The sequence below is a fragment of the Stegostoma tigrinum genome, chromosome 14 (genome assembly GCF_030684315.1).
Source record: "Stegostoma tigrinum isolate sSteTig4 chromosome 14, sSteTig4.hap1, whole genome shotgun sequence".
Classification (NCBI taxonomy): Eukaryota; Metazoa; Chordata; class Chondrichthyes; order Orectolobiformes; family Stegostomatidae; genus Stegostoma; species Stegostoma tigrinum.
Window position 1 is genome coordinate 31,341,641 of NC_081367.1, and position 16,137 is coordinate 31,357,777.

The 16,137-nt window shown below is 38.6% G+C and overlaps 1 protein-coding gene across 2 annotated transcripts in view; it reads right to left on the reverse strand.

The window, feature by feature from the left end:
* Positions 1–16,137, reverse strand: part of zbbx (zinc finger, B-box domain containing) — a 125,769-nt gene that overhangs the window by 14,011 nt on the left and 95,621 nt on the right. The window contains exons 17-19 of one of the 2 annotated variants that reach the window (XM_059651072.1): positions 9,839–10,001; positions 8,114–8,179; positions 754–915 (exon numbers count right to left, since the gene is read on the reverse strand). In XM_059651072.1, the coding sequence (XP_059507055.1) occupies positions 754–915; positions 8,114–8,179; positions 9,839–10,001 (391 nt within the window). The remainder of the gene's footprint in view (positions 1–753; positions 916–8,113; positions 8,180–9,838; positions 10,002–16,137) is intronic. The other variant, XM_059651073.1, reaches the window with a different exon arrangement.

Here is a 16,137-nt window from a genome sequence, read left to right on the forward strand (position 1 = left end):
CTTCTATTAAGAAGACAGTAATTAATCTACAGTGTTACACAATACCAGTTCTGGTATAGTTTGATTCAGGTCAGCTCTAGAACATGCTGCTCTAAGAAACTACCCCCAAAACATTCTATGAACTCTTCATTGAGGCGACATTTGTCCCTCAGATTTTTTTAGTCTAGATTAATATAAATTAAAAATCTCCACAACTATCACTCTGCATTTCTCTATTTTGCTCCAACATATCATACAGTTACAGTTAGGTGGCTTACATGCCACTCCCACCAGTCATTTATTGCCTTTATCATATCTCATTTCTACCTAAATCATTTCCAAATTATTCTTTACTGACATTGGATCATTCCTTTCTATTGTACTAATGTGATCATTAACAAACAGAGTCACCCCTCCAGATTCTTGTCCTTCGATACCATTCAAGATTCAGGTTCTAATTCATGTCATCCTGCAGTCACGTTTCTGTAATGGCTTGGAGGTGTTGGTGTTGGACTGGGATTACGACCCGGATCAGGGTGAAATTAAGGAGGTAACAGGCCTCGTGGAGAAAATGAGTTCAGCTAGAGCTAGGTTGTCAATGCTGAACACTGTCAGATGGAAACCATGGTTTGACCAAAGTGAGGCATCAAACTTGGAATCATATTGAATTATTTTAGGAACTAGATATTCGGAACAAGAATAAGAACATATAAGGTGATAAAATTACCTTTTTTTAAAAAAGGAAACTTCATTATTTGAATACTGATAGCCTACCTGCTGTGGATTTTGATAATAATGCCCATGGTGTCACTTTCGTGGGTGTATGCCTTCCAAACCTACTTGAAGGTCTGCTCTGAATGTCATCAATTACATCATTAACAATGGAGTTATCTGCATATTTGTAGAGGCTGCTGCTTGGTCGCCAGTCTCCATTTTCTAGAAAATTGGGAGGAAAAAAAGAAATAAATATTTATTTCAAAACATGACAAGCCTGATTTTATTTTTTGGTGGCAAAAAATGGGTGATATGGATCAGCTTTTATTGGACAAACCACGTGAAGTTGAGATGCAGATATTTTTATATCATATTGTTTAAATGTGTTAGGATACCTGTGGAACAGGTAGAACTTGAGCCCAAGTGTTCTGGGCCAGAGGCGTGGAAGCAAATGTTCAAACACTGAGATGTATAATGAATGGTTGATGTCCATTGACAGATCTTATCCCCATACTGACTGTTAAAATCAGTCATATAGGGTGGAACAGGATCAAATGAAATATGACGTGACTGCAAGTTTAAAATAATTTACCAAATAATACCTACATAGATTATAAAGTAGAAAGAAGAGATCATATTGAACTTAAAACCAGTTACAGTTAAATCTACATTCAAGTAAGTTATACCTCTAATTAAATTATAGCACAGAAAACAAATTCAGCCAATTGAATCACCGTCTGAATTTTCCTCCATATTAAATTGAGTGGATACACATTAAGCTTCCACAAACAGCAAGTTAGATAATGAACAGGTAATCTGTTTTTCATGACACTAATTGATGGATAAATTTTGACCATGACTAGGGATAGCTCCATAGATCATCTACAAAACGTAGTCGCAAAAACATCTTAAATCCATCAAGCAGGAGGAGAGACTCTCTGTTCAATATATCATTCGAAAGACGGTCGTTTTGACAATTCAGTACTGAGGAAGTATCAGATTTGATCTTCTTTTTGTGCTCAAGCCCTAAAACTTCTAAAGCAGAGGACAGAGTGCTCTCAAATGAGCCAGAGCTGACATAGTGAAAGTCAAAGACTTGGGCTATACAGCAAGGCACAGAGCAAGCATTCACAAAGAGAACAGGTTAGGCAAATATGCTTAAAGAGATCCAGGGGCTTCCCATAATTTAGTTTAAGGTGGGAGATATAATTGCTTGAAAATTACCATGATGCATTTCACCCTAACAGTACGTTATTCATATTGCTATTTTCTGAGCAACCACCACCGGATTTTCACGGGATAGGAACCAAAGACTTCAAGTCTTAATGATAGTCACTTCAGTGAGGGTTACTAAATAAAACTAAGTTATATCACAGTTAGCAGAATAGTGTGTGTCCCGAGGACCATTTATCCCTTGACAAACATGATTTAAACAAAGATTCTAGACATTCACCTGTGGGTTTTTTTTGTGGAAACTCACTGTTTGCAAACCAGTTGCTACATTTGCTCAAATAACATAGGAACATCTATTCAATCTGTCAATTAAATCATGTGCAATTTGCACCATTCCTTCATTAGTTACACATCTTCATTCATAATCCCATTATTGTTACTAACAAAAATGTTCCAATCTTAGTCTTGAAAATTTGAAGTGTGGCACTGTCCTCAACCTTTGACAGAATGAGTTCCAGATTTCCACTAGTCTTTGCATGAAATAATTCCTTAGCTCCCATTATAAGGTTATGCCTACTTACTCTGGATTTTCCAGAAGAAATACCTTGTCAGTATCTACCATACCCCTTAATCATTTTAAACATTATACTTGCAACATGCAGCCTTCCAAACTCAAGAAACCTGCCCTTATAATATAACTTTGAAGCCTAGTTTCATTCTGGTGAATTAGCCTTTTCCGAGTCTTAATACAATGATACCATTTTTTTAAAAATCCTCTCTCAGGATGTAAATGTCAAAAGCTAGGCTAACATTTGCTGCCCATTCCTAATTGTCTTCAAGATGGTAGACTGCTGCCTTCTTCAGCCACTGACCATATAGAGGAGATGATGAGTGGGTATAGATGGGTGGGTGTGCATAGATTTGATTAGGCAATGCTGAAGGAATGGCAATTTCATTCCAAGTTGGGATGATGTCTGAATTATGCTAATTATTGTCCAGAGATAGGTGAGATCAAATGGGTGCTGCTCAAGACACAAATATGTCATGCTTGACATAGAAAGAAAAGAAGGAAATGTGCAAAAAAAATTAAAATCAAATATTGTATACATTAGAGCAAAAGCAGCCTGGCTCCACAAGCATGTTAACAATTACAGTAATTCCCACATTCATTCATTTCAGTACAAAATTACCAGATGGCACCCAGCTCATTATTAATGGATGGTACTAATGATTCAATTGTGCAGAAATACAGTTGCAAGAGGTCAACTGGGATTGGTGTTCACTTTTCATTGTCGAAGACTGAAACTGATTTTAGAGTAGATGGCAAAGGAATACGGTTGATATTGAATGGAATTTTAAGACCTCACATTCCATCATTAGGAAATAAAGATCAGCTCACGGCCATTAAACATTTTGTTTTCCTGAGAATGACAGCTGGAAAAGGAACAAGTGAGGGAACGGAAATTCCATTCATTCACTTGCAGTTTGGTACTATGTCTAAAATCAGCAATAATTTCCTCAAATAACTGCTTATAAGGTGCTAGCGGTTGCAAGTAAATGGTCAGAACCTCAATCAGGAGTATGCTTTTGATTTGGTTCACTGTTTGAGTGAAAAAGCAACTTGATTAATTAAACTCTCAAAGCAAAAGAGAAAAATTACATGGCAGCACCATAACATCAAAGTAGCTTTTTACCAAGACGAATTTTATCTTTTCAAGGAGAGCAGCATTGATTTAACATTCTAAGGCACTGTGGCTTGGAAACAAGATATAGAAGAAGCTGAACTCAATACTGAGTCCAGAAGGCTGTAGAGTTCCCGAGTGGAAAATGAGATGTTGTTTTCCGACCTTGTGCCGAACCTCTCTGCAGCACCGCAGCAAGTCAGAGACAGAAACGTTGGCCAGGGAACATGGTGATGTGTCAAAGTGGCAAGCAATTGGAAGCTCAGTTGCTGTTAATTCAGCACACCACCATGTTCCCTTTTCACCAACAGGCCACTCAGAATAATCCAAAACTCATACGAACATATAAATTATTCACCTTTCAATGTGTTCATGGCTGATCATCCGAGTCAACACAACTTTCCTGCTGATACATTCTCAATGATGGGTTATTATATAATCACAGAATCCCTACACTGTGAAAGCAGGCCATTCTGCCCATCGAATCCACATCTACCCTTCAAACAGCATCCCACCCAAACCCACTTATCTAACCCCTCTAACCCGGCATTTCCCATGGCTAATCCACATAGCCTGCACATCCCTGGACAGTATGGGCAATGTTGCATGGCCATTCCACCTAACCTGCATATCTTTGGACTATCGGAGAAAACCAGAGCACCCGATGGAAATCCCTGTTGACACGAGGAGAACATGTAAACTCCATATAGGCAGTCACCCAAGGGTGGAATCAAACCCAGGTCCCTGGCACTGTGAGGGAGCAGCGCTAATCACTGAGCCACGTTGTCGCCCCATGTTTCCATGTTCAAAAGATTCACAACTCTGAGTGAACTAATTTTTCTTCCTCATCTAAATCATAAATTAATAACCCCTTATACTGAAACTGAGTCCCATGTTCTAGATTCACCAATCAGGGAAATTAACCCCTTGAGGGTTAACCCCTCTAAATCTGCTTCAGAATCTTCTGTCTCAATGAGATCATCTCTCATACTTCTAAACTCCAGAGAGCATTGGCCTTGTCTACTCAGTCTTTTCTCACAGCTCTCACCCAAGAAACCAAAACAGCAATGCAAACCTTAAAATTTGCAACCTTCATGACAACCCAACCACTGGAACAAGTCTGTTTGAAACAGACTACAAACTTTGAAGCAGACTACAAATCAAAACCAGAGAAACGTTACATGAGAACACTCGATCAATTATACAAGTCCATTTGACTCAAAATTAAACTGAATACAACTTAGGAAAGCTTCATGAAAATTGAAAAATCATCAGGAAATATGTACGTTTCCTGCTAGCGAAGAGGCGCTCTGAATGCTTTGAATCTTTTGCAGGTTTACAACAAAACCTATTAGCGCCCCTTAAGTTGTAGCAACTCTCAAGAATACCGTTGAACTAATAATTGAATTTGATTTCAGCTGGGATATAGTAATGCCAAAGGCGAGGGCTCAGTTTTGTAGCTTTACAGATAACAAAATCAGCAACAAAAGGTGAAGTCATTATAAATGCAGTTTCAGTTCCCATCACTTCATTGCCAGTGATGCGAAAGGTATTTTGCATAAAAGAATAATGCCTGAAGAACATTGGCACTACACTCGTCACCTTGCTCCCAAATCTTTTGGTACCATAATGGAGGCATTGGGTGGGGTGGCGAGCAGGGACAACAAAACTGGGCATGCATTGATGGCAGAAGGTGTGACAAAATAACTGTCTGCATCTGTATTCAGTGCTGCGCTAGTCATAATTGTACTGCACAGTTACCCAGCTTTACAAAATTAAGCTAAAACTACTCATACTTAGTTTAAACATTTCTTACATTCTGCTCAATACTAGATAGCACCATTGCACTTCGAACTACACCTCAGTTGTGTTATTAATTATCTCTGTGAACAAAATAAGGAATTTTGTAAGGCTGTCTTTTAATTTAGGGGTCTGCCAGTCATTAGTAAATTAATCAGGAGACAGCTACTAAATTAACTTAACATTAATTACATGAAAGCAAACTGAAGGAATGCTGGCATCCCCAGGTAATTAAACAAATGATTAACTAATTAAGCAACAAAATAAGTCAGACAGCTCGCTTATTCCCCACAGCTTTCCCATAGGGCAGAAGTGTCTGCAAGGGTTAATGTTCAGAATTGCATTAAGAACCCACCACAGGGAAACAGTTTGGGATCGTGAAGTAGTAGAACCAATATTGAGGTCTCCCTCACGGTCACAGTACAAATGTTCATCATACCAATGTGTCTTCTATCTGGTTGCGATCATGCAATAAACTAAATCTCGTTTAAGACAAGAGCCTCATCTTGTTAGACTACTGGGTGGTTTTCCTCGATTATATTAGAATAATCACACCCTGTTGATCTTTACCAAGAAAGAAAATTGTGGTAGCGAATCTATCAGGTGGATCTTACAATATTATGAGCTGCGTAAGGATTCCTCACAAGGTATGCAATCCCTGTCTATGTAAGATCAGCACACTCCCCTTTCACCTCACTGAACAGCTGCCAATCTAAAACACACAACTAAGTATACATGTAAAACAATAAAAGTAGCATTCTATCACCGACTTAAACATTCCTACAACCAGCAGATACAATCAAAGCTCTGCAATTCTGCTACATCTAGCTTTGAATGGTGATAAATAATTAAATAACTGCCAGAGGGGGAGGCTCCACAAACCGGCTGAAACCAGCATGTCAGTGCAGAAAACAACGTTAAAGCATCTGTAACTTCTAGAAGTGACAAGCTAATGATCCATTCGTCCTCAGTGTTCCAATATCAGAGCTTCAACCAATTTAATTCTACACGATAGCCAGGAAATAGCTGAGAGTACTGGATATAGCAAAGGCTATGTGGTCCTGACAAAATCATGATTGTGTTATTAAGACAAGTATTATTTTATTACGATCCCATGGGTGTCCCATTGATTCGCTCTATGTTTGAAGGTGAAGGTGAAGTGGGTGGTCAGGCATAGGTCCAGTAGTTTAAGCATTACGCCCTCGGAGATGGTTTCCCTGGGGTCATGTTCTTCTTCAAGTAGAGTTGTCATTGTTTCCCTTGCTATTGGTAGGTCTATTAATGTGAATAGCACGGTGACATCAAACGATATCATGGTCTCTTCGTCCTCTATTTTTATGTCTTTGATGGAGTTGAGAAATTCTTGGGCTGAGTGGATGGAGTGGAGTGATTTGTTGACTCGGTGCTTGAGTATTCTTTGTAGTTCTCCGGCTAATCTGTGCGATGGTGTGGCTGGTAGGGAGACTATGGGTCTGAGGGGGACTTTCGGCTCGTGCACTTTAGGGAGGCTGTAGAATCAGGGTGCGTTGATTCCTTCGGGTTTCATTCTTAAGAAGTCTGTTTTGTTGATCTGTCCTGTTTGTTTCAGTCTTTATAGCGTGTCTAGGGTTTTGTTGCCTAGTTGTGGTGTCGGGTCAGTTTGTACTGGTCGGTATGCGTTCTCGTTGGCAAGCAATGCTTGTGCTTTGGAGATGTAGTCCTTTTTATCCATTATCACTGTCATGCACCCTTTGTCTGCAGGTAGTATAGTATGTTCTTGTCCTTCTTTAATCTGTCCAGGGCTTATCTTTCCCATGTGTTGAGGGTGTTAGGTTCCCTCTTTCTGGTTAGTGTCAGGACTACAGTCTGTCTTATAGTTTGTTGTGTTTCTTTGTTGATATTGCTGGTCTTGAGTGGGGCTTCCAATGTAGCTAGCAATTCCGTTTTGTTGGCGTCCCTGTCGTTGTAGTTCAGTCCCCGGGTGAGAATGGCTTTTCCGCGTCTGTCAGTTTCGTGTTGGAGCGGTTCCTTATGCATGTGTCAGTTCTGCTGTTGTTGTTTTTGTGGGTAAGTGTAGTTAGCTTGCCTTGCAGGGTCTGTCTTTTCTTGACCACCCACTTCACCTTCAATGGCCAAATATACGAGCAAAAAACGGGACACCAATGGGATCGCCCATCTCCGGACTTATAGCAGAAGCAGTAATGCAAAGACTGGAAAGGACTGCCCTTCTGCAAATTCAAGCAAAACTATGGATCCGCTACATAGACGACACCTTTGTCATCATTAAACGGACCAAATTAGAAGAGACACACAAACTTATAAACAACACCCTCACTGGAATTAAATTCACCAGAGAGGAGAAGAACAAACAACTCCCATTCCTGGACGTTTTGGTAAAGCGCAAGGCAAATGGGAACTGCAAATGAAAGTACACAGAAAAGCGACACACACAGACCAGGTATTGAACTTCAACAGTAACCATCCCAGCATGCACAAACAAAGCTGCATGCAGTTACTATTTAAAAGGGCAATAATACACTGCAGCAACACGGAACTACGCCAAGAGGAGGAGGAATACCTCTTTCAAGTTTTCAAGGATAATGGATATCCGAAGAACTGGGTCAGGAGATGCCTACAGGAACAGCATCAGAAAGATTCTACACGCCCCGACACACACACACACTACCCTACATCAGGAACACGTCAGAACTCACCACAAGACATCTACGACCATTGGGCATCAGAGTGGCACACAAGCCCACATCAACCCTAGAACAAGTGCTCACCCGAACTGAAGACCCACTCCCCTCCATGGACAGGACCGATGTCATCTATAAGATCCCCTGCAGAGACTGTGAGAAACACTACATCAGACAAACAGGAAGGAAATTGACAGCACGAGTACATGAACAACAACTGGCTACAAAAAGACATGACCAATACTCACTCATCTCAATCCACATGGACAAAGAGAACACTTCGACTGGGACAACACCAAGACCCTGGGACAGGCTGGGCAGAGACAAACACGAGAATTCCTGGAAGCATGGCACTCTACGAAGCATGCTAATAATAAACACATTGAACTCGACCCCATACACATTCCACTACGGAGGAAACCCAGAAGTGAAGCAATCCATTGCAATGGACCCCAGAGTTTAAAAACCAGGCAGGAAAACACACTGACGCTTCGTCAGAGGCTGCACCGAGGATTTTACCAAGCACGGTAATGAAATGCCTGCAGAACAACAACCAGCTCGGCGAGCCAACAAAATTGTTTCCACAGTGTGATATGTTTTCCACTGCATTGAGACTATTACATACAAAATAGCTGGAGTTGAAGGTAACAAGGTTTTGAATAACAAATCAGTCAAAAAGCAATTCTTTATGAATGGCTTTATAAAATGTTATCTGAATTGAAGGGAGATCACATTCCTCGTCCCCACTCCCGATCTTATGATGGAGGGAAGGACATTGATGAATGGACATTTTAAAATGTTGCAACAGTAGCTTGAGGAACTCCTGTAGCAATGGCCTGGAGCGAAGATGATTGGTGTCCAAAAACCACAAATATCTTCTTCTGTGTCAGATATGAGCCCAACCAGCACAGAGGCTTCCCCGCTCCCACCCCAATTCCCACTGTTTCCAGAGGCTCAATCATGCCACAATCAGTGAAATACTGCATTGAGATGAGCAGCAGGCATGACCTGCCTCACCTCAGGAATTCAGCTCTTTTGTTCACGTTTGGCCACGACCACAATACAATGTAGGGATCGATAACCCAAACAGAGCAGCAATTATCACTGCATCAGTCCTGTGAATTTGCACCATTCATAACACCTTCCAGCCATTGCTGATGATTAAGAGTGGATTGAATTTTTCTTTATCTAGACAGGTCACAACGGTGAAATTTTCAATATTGTTGGATGGATGCCAGTATTGCTGCTGTATTGAAATAGATAGGGGAACAGTACAGTCTTCATATCACAATGGAGATTTTGTCAGGATCCATGGCTTTGCTGTATCTTGATATCAAGTAGAGTGAATTGAATTATTTGAAGACTGTCATTTATGACGTGGGACCCTCAGAAAGACATCCTTTCAATCAACTTGACTGAGTTCAAAATCAGTTTGGACAAAAATACTCTGACCAATTACACCACTGTACTTACTTTCTACAATTTCTGAATGATGGCAGCATTAAAAATAGGTTTTGCTTCCGTTTATAGTGACAAATGACTTTTTAAAATACTAACTGCAATAACCGGTAGATACAGCCCAATTTGATGTCTGCCCCGAGTTTCTATAAATGCAGAACATCACACAATAAGTCCTCTGTGCTCGTGAAATTACAAATTGCAAATTTACCAATCTATGCCAAAATAGAACAAAAAAAAATCTGTGGGGCAACAGTCGTGTATCTGTGATTTTTAAGCTAGTTTTAATGAGTTAAAAATGAATTTCATTACTCATGGGGGTTCTCAGGAACAGATAAAAAAGAATGGCCATACCTTTGATCAGTGTTTCTGATGTGTGTTTGTGGTCATTGATCACTCGTCTTGGAAAGGGCTCTGTAGCTATTGAAGCAGGATTCATCTGCAAGGTGAAGAAACCTTCCAATCCCAGATACTGGCCAGTGTCAAAATCTTGGCAATTGGCGATCTTAAGCAATTCCTAAGATTAACATATGATATTGGAAAAACATTTATGTTACATAATAAAAATGTCCACATTTTAGGACCATCACGTCAGTGCGAGGAATCTGTTCCAAACATATTAAACCTCAATATAACCAACAAATTTTAATTACTTTGCAATTCCATCTATGTAAGCACTGGCCATTTACTCATAATGATACTTCGTATAGGTATTTTTTAAATACAAAGTCATAAGAAGTGAATGTCATATTTTCTATTGTCAAATATTTATCTAGGATATACAAGTTATAACACTGAAATGCTATTTCGCAGATACATTCCAATGAAGCTTATCTCCTTGCACTCAACAGAACAATTTCCTAAAATGCAACTGACCACTTAAAAAAAAATGAAAGAGTTAGTTTAAAATGTAAGCAAAGCTAGGTAATTAACTCATTTAACATCAACGCATGCATTCTTCATGGCAATGCCTCTACCAGTCAGGACTCACTAGCCAACCAATCAGCAATCTCCTCTCCTGCAATATAATTGTTGGTTTCCCCCTTCAGCTGGTAAAAGGAATAAAAAAAGGGGCAAAAACTTCCTACAGTATGTTCAAGGCAATTTTCTTCAGTAGTATGTTTCAACTCCAAAAAGAGAAATCACTGTTTTTTTGTGAAGGAGGTGGACTAAATATCAGGAGGAGAATGTTTAGGTGGCAATGATCACTCTATAAGACTAATGTTGATTACTGTAAGGACAATGCAGAGCAAGAATAATTAATTTGGGGCAAGGATGAATCAAGTACAGATAAATTGGAATCAAAAGAATGGTAGTTATGGGTATAACTGCACAAAAGGCTGCCTCTCTTTGGACAAGGGCAAGGTATATTCTCATCGAGGAAAAAAGGTAGAAACAGCAAATCCATAACTCGCTGGGTAACAAGATATAGAGATGAAAACAAATCAGAAAAAGTGTGCTTATGACAGATATTAAATGGATAACACAACCAAGAACCCATGCTAAATATATAATGTTCATAATAGAATTGAAAAAGCAAACAAGAGAAGCGAAGAGAATGTACAAGAGCGATTATCAGTTTTTAAAAAAGTCCAGAATTCTTCTGCAGCCATATTTAAAAAGGACTTTGCCAGGCAAAAGAGGGTTTTAGGCATGGAAACAGAGGGTACAGCTGAGATATTACTGAATATATTTTGCATCTGTCTTTAACAAAGAGGAATTTGTTACCAAATTACGTTGAAAGTGGAGACAGTTTATTGAAGGGTAAAGTTAAAATAGATAAGGGAGTACGAGTGAATAGACTGTCTATACACAAAGTTGAAAGGAGGCCAGGATTAGCTGAGATGCATCCCAGGGTACTGATGGAATTAGAGTGGAAGTTTCAGGGGTTCTGGCCATAATGTTTCAATGCTCCTTAGATATTCATCTGGTGTCAGAGGACTACAGAAATGCAAATGTTACACACTTGTTCATGAGTCAGATGTAGAGGTAAGTTCAACAACCACAGGCTAGTCACTTTTAACTTTGGAGGTGGAGAAGCTTCGATGGAAATAATAGTTATTCATGTCTATTAATTTTGTCCTAAATTAAGGAACGAGCATGGTCTTGTTGGCTTTTTCAGTTGAGTATGTGCTACAATTTAGATGTGTGCAAACTTAGAGCTTATGTAATAAAAGGGTTGGTAGCAATATGAATACAAAATAATCCAGTTGACAGGAAACTGAAAGTCATGGTTAAGTTCTGCCATCTCACTGATCAACCCCTATCCACACTTCCTACCTACACTCACCAACAAGCTTCAGCCCCGCCTCCTTGACTGTCCGTCTTTTTCTCCACCTATCTGCTCCACTATCCGTCTTCTATCATCACCTCCCTCCTCTCTATTTATTTCTATTAATGACTCTGTATTAATGACTATTTTACAAATTGGAGGAATGTTGAAACTTGAATTTCCCAGAGTTGGTGTTAGGATCCTGAAATGTATTGACTAGATCTTGTTCTGCAGAGTACAAATCAAAATTTATGGACAATGCGAAATCTGAAAGTATTATGAACAGTGAAGAGGATAGTAAGAAACTTTAAACACATACAGTTTGGGTGAAATAGGTAGACAAATGGCAGATGAAAATTAATGCAGTACAGTGTGAAGTGATGCATTTTGGTAGGGCAAATGTAGGGAGACATTAGTAAAAATTGTCTAATCCATTGAAGGAGACAGGACAGGATGCGGGAGCTGTTAATAAACTATATAGTATCCTAGGATTTATTAATGAAGGGCAGAGTGTACAAAATCAAGGTAATTACATTAAATTTGATTTGTAGAAAGCAATGGTTAGAATTAGAATAGGGAGTCCAGTTCCAGACACCATATTTATGAAGTATAAAAAGGCTTCAGAGAAGATGCAGAAAAGATTCACAAGTTGGTTCCAAGAATTAAAAATCTGCTGTTACTTAGGTTTTGATATTAAACAGGCAAGACAGGCAGAACCTGAATAACATTCTGATTTCGGTCATAAGTGTTAGGTAACGACTACCTCAAACAAGAAATTTTGCAAACTTTTTTTTAAAAAGCTACGAAGTGGAAATCCAAAGAGAAATTAAACAACAACTTAGCTCATTGAGTTTGTTTTTTTCCAAAAGACCTTAAATGATTTGCATAATTTAACTCTTTGTGGATAAAATTCTGCAGCATGGTTCAAATTTAGTATCTGTTCCGCAAAAGAAAATTCCAAAGTTCCATTTCAACTCTGTAATCTGAAAAGTACTGACAATACAAAGATAGGGCATTCTGCACCTAAACCTCCTACCAATGACCGCTGCAATATTTTTTTCCATTGCAGGTCTCCAAAGTCCATGCAAGACAGCAGTCAAACAGAAGCCAATGCATTAAAACCCTGACTTGCATGTTCAGAAGGTCCAGCGGCTACATGGCCACAAAGCTTACAGAAAACATTATCTCCCACCCTCTTCATCTAACCCTGCATAAATTCCTTTTTTTTTGCCTTCTGTGCAGATTTAGTTTCCTCTTGAACTCATGTACTTGCTTTGACTGGGCCTCAAGATGGTGAAGTCAATATTCAAAATGCTCTGAAGAAATTTCTTCTTAATTTGCTCTTTGAGTACAAATATTGCTGCCTCTAACTATTGGTCATTCTGCTATTAATGTGTTTGTATATTTTTGATTCATCCCACAGTTTGACAGCATCAACAATGTTTAAAATTGAGGGTACGATTCAAATTGTTTATGCAAACAGTGAACATCTGTGGTCCTGGCACAGTTCCTTGTGAACCACTAATTTCCATGTTTTCCAAGGAAGAGAAATTATTTTCTCAGTCCTACAATAAAAACTGCAATACTTCTACTTAAATGCTGTTCTATGCATTCTGTGGACATCAGATCAGTACACCCAAAGATCTACTGTGAATGTTCTTAATTGTATTTTGGAAACTCTCTCATTATTAAATTGATCAATTTCCAGATTCCAATACAAGAGATAATTGAAAAATATTAAATCTTATTTCAGCAGGACTCTGCCCAGCATTATTTATCGAACAGATGTAATCATCTGCAATCTTTAAAGAAAAGTTGTATTTTATGTGCATCAGGCAAAATAATTATATAAATCCAAAAACCTAGAGGTATTACATTTTGCCTGCTGGAAGACAGTTGATTCAGCAATGTTTCCTGAATGATGTGCTACAGGACCCCTCAGCAGTCCTGACACTCTAGACAATCCCCGAGTAGTCAGTAAGTTTAAAAGTCCAAAGGCCAATTACTCAATGCCTGGAATGCTCCAAAATGCCTAAAACTGAGTTAGAATCGCAGACTTCTAAAGGTTGCAACTCACCCAGATAGCTACCTAAGAAAAGACGGGATTAACACCTGCTTTAACTACTAGGGAACCATAAAACATCCTCTCCCGTCACAACTGACCCACCACTTTCTCACCCACTTACCTGTTCCTCATCTTCCCTCCTTTATTTGTCAAAGTTCCTTAGGAATATTTAAACCCTGGAATACTGCTATAAAAGTTGTAGACTGGCCTCCAATCTGATCCTGTAATTTAACGTAAAGCTCCAAAATCAGGATGCTTCATATTTCATGATACCCAAATCAGATGTGTGGGCTGGAATTGTAGGGGCAGGATAAGGAAAAAGTAGTTCAGTTCATTAGAATTGACACTTCTTAGAAGATTCGACCCTGTGTGTTTCCACAACATGGGTTCTGATGGGAGTAGGGCATCTTCATATTATTAAAAGTAGAAATCATGATGAATCATTTCCTTATCAAAACATAGAAGATAGGAGCAGGAGGAGGCCATTCAGCCCTTCAAGCCTGTTCTGCCATTCATCGTTACCATGGCTGATCATCTAACTCAACAGCCTAATCCTGCTTTCTCCCCATAACCTTATATCCCATTTGCCCCAAGTGCTACATCTAGCTACCTCTTGAATACATCAACTACTTCTCGTGGTAATGAATTCCACAGGTTTGTCACTCTTTGGGTGAAGAAATGTCTCCTCATCTCCATTCTAAATCCTCAGACAGCAACCCCTGGTTCTAGATACACCCATCACCAGGAACATCCTTTGTGCATCTAACCTGTATACTCCTGTTAGAATTTTATAAGTCTCTGAGATACCCCTCATTATGCTGATTGGTAAGCACAGACTTTTGTTTATGCTGGAATGAAACATCAAGGAGTAAGAATAAGATAGCTAATTGTAAAAAATTATCTAATAGGAAATTAAAAAAGAAAACAAAAACATACAATCTTAAGTCTTTTAGAAATTTAGACCACTGCTTGCGGTGCCTTGTCTGAAAAATCTAGAAACATTCATTGCCTACTGAAATATTTTTAAAACCATTGAGGGTGGGGGGATATATCATAACTAAGTGAGAGCCATATGCTGGATTTGAGCAGGATTCTAAGCAATGCTCTACAGAATTGCACATTTTCTGTTTTGTAAAGTTATTATGGTCTAATACTGTCGTGAATTGTGACTACTAGAGTACACGAGAGGATAGACCAAAATAAATAAAAGATCCCTGACATACTTGCTACACAACAAAATCAATATTTCTTCTAACTTATGAAGACGGGGTAAGAAGATGACAGCATGTCAAATGTAACACATTGAAAAGGTTAGGTAGAAACTTAAGATGGAACAAGCATTGTTTTATCTTTAGATTGTATAAAGAGAGGTTAGCAAGACACGTGACAGAACATTTGACCATTGCTCTTGCACTGGTTCTTCAGATGATACTATTTCCTCAATACCAATTTTTCTTATTTCCTTGGATGTTTTGTCATTTATTTTATTAATTTATTCAGCTGAATTGTAATTTATTAAGTTCATTTAAATGAACACACAGTAAAATCCATGTTCTAATAACCTTTCATTCCAAGATCATTTGTTTAACAATGTTGAATCTGCATCTCCAATTCACTAGCACACGAAACAATCTCTCACTAGTTGTCCAAAAAATTAAAACCTTTCAGTTTTCTTCTTTGTTTCAATGAGAAATCCTTATTTTATTGACTCTCTTTCTGAATGAAGCCTCTTATGCCTAGCATTGTTCTAATGAATTTTTCACATTATTTTCATAGTTAAGAATGCTTGCTGTAGAATGTGCAGAAATGCATGCACCTTTCTAACTTTGGCATCACTGATACCTTACACAAAAATCACTCTCTATTCTTGTATTTAACATCACATCTATAAAGCCCAAAACCTCATTTTATTTATGTTTTTTTTCCTGTATGTACTCAACTTCTATGAATGTGAAGCCTTAGAATTCTTGAATTCTTATCGCTGTGCCCTTTTCTCGCAAATATATGTCACATCTGCCTTCATCACATTGCTAATGATGCGTCTTCTGCTGTAGCATCCCTATCTTTCTGTGTGCCCCAAATTGATGCCAAGCATTGATTTTATTTCCTGTGTATGCCCAGTTGATTTGAATAAACTAAAAGGAAAATAGGGTCTAGCTCAGTTATTGAGGAACAGAATTTAGATTCTCTCAGTTCAAACTTCATCCACTTATACTTACTGTTACTTTCTTGCCATATCTCTATCTTAGTTTGCTTTAATATCGCTCGGCTGAAACATTTATAAGCATCTAATATTCATATGCTACAAGTCATTCC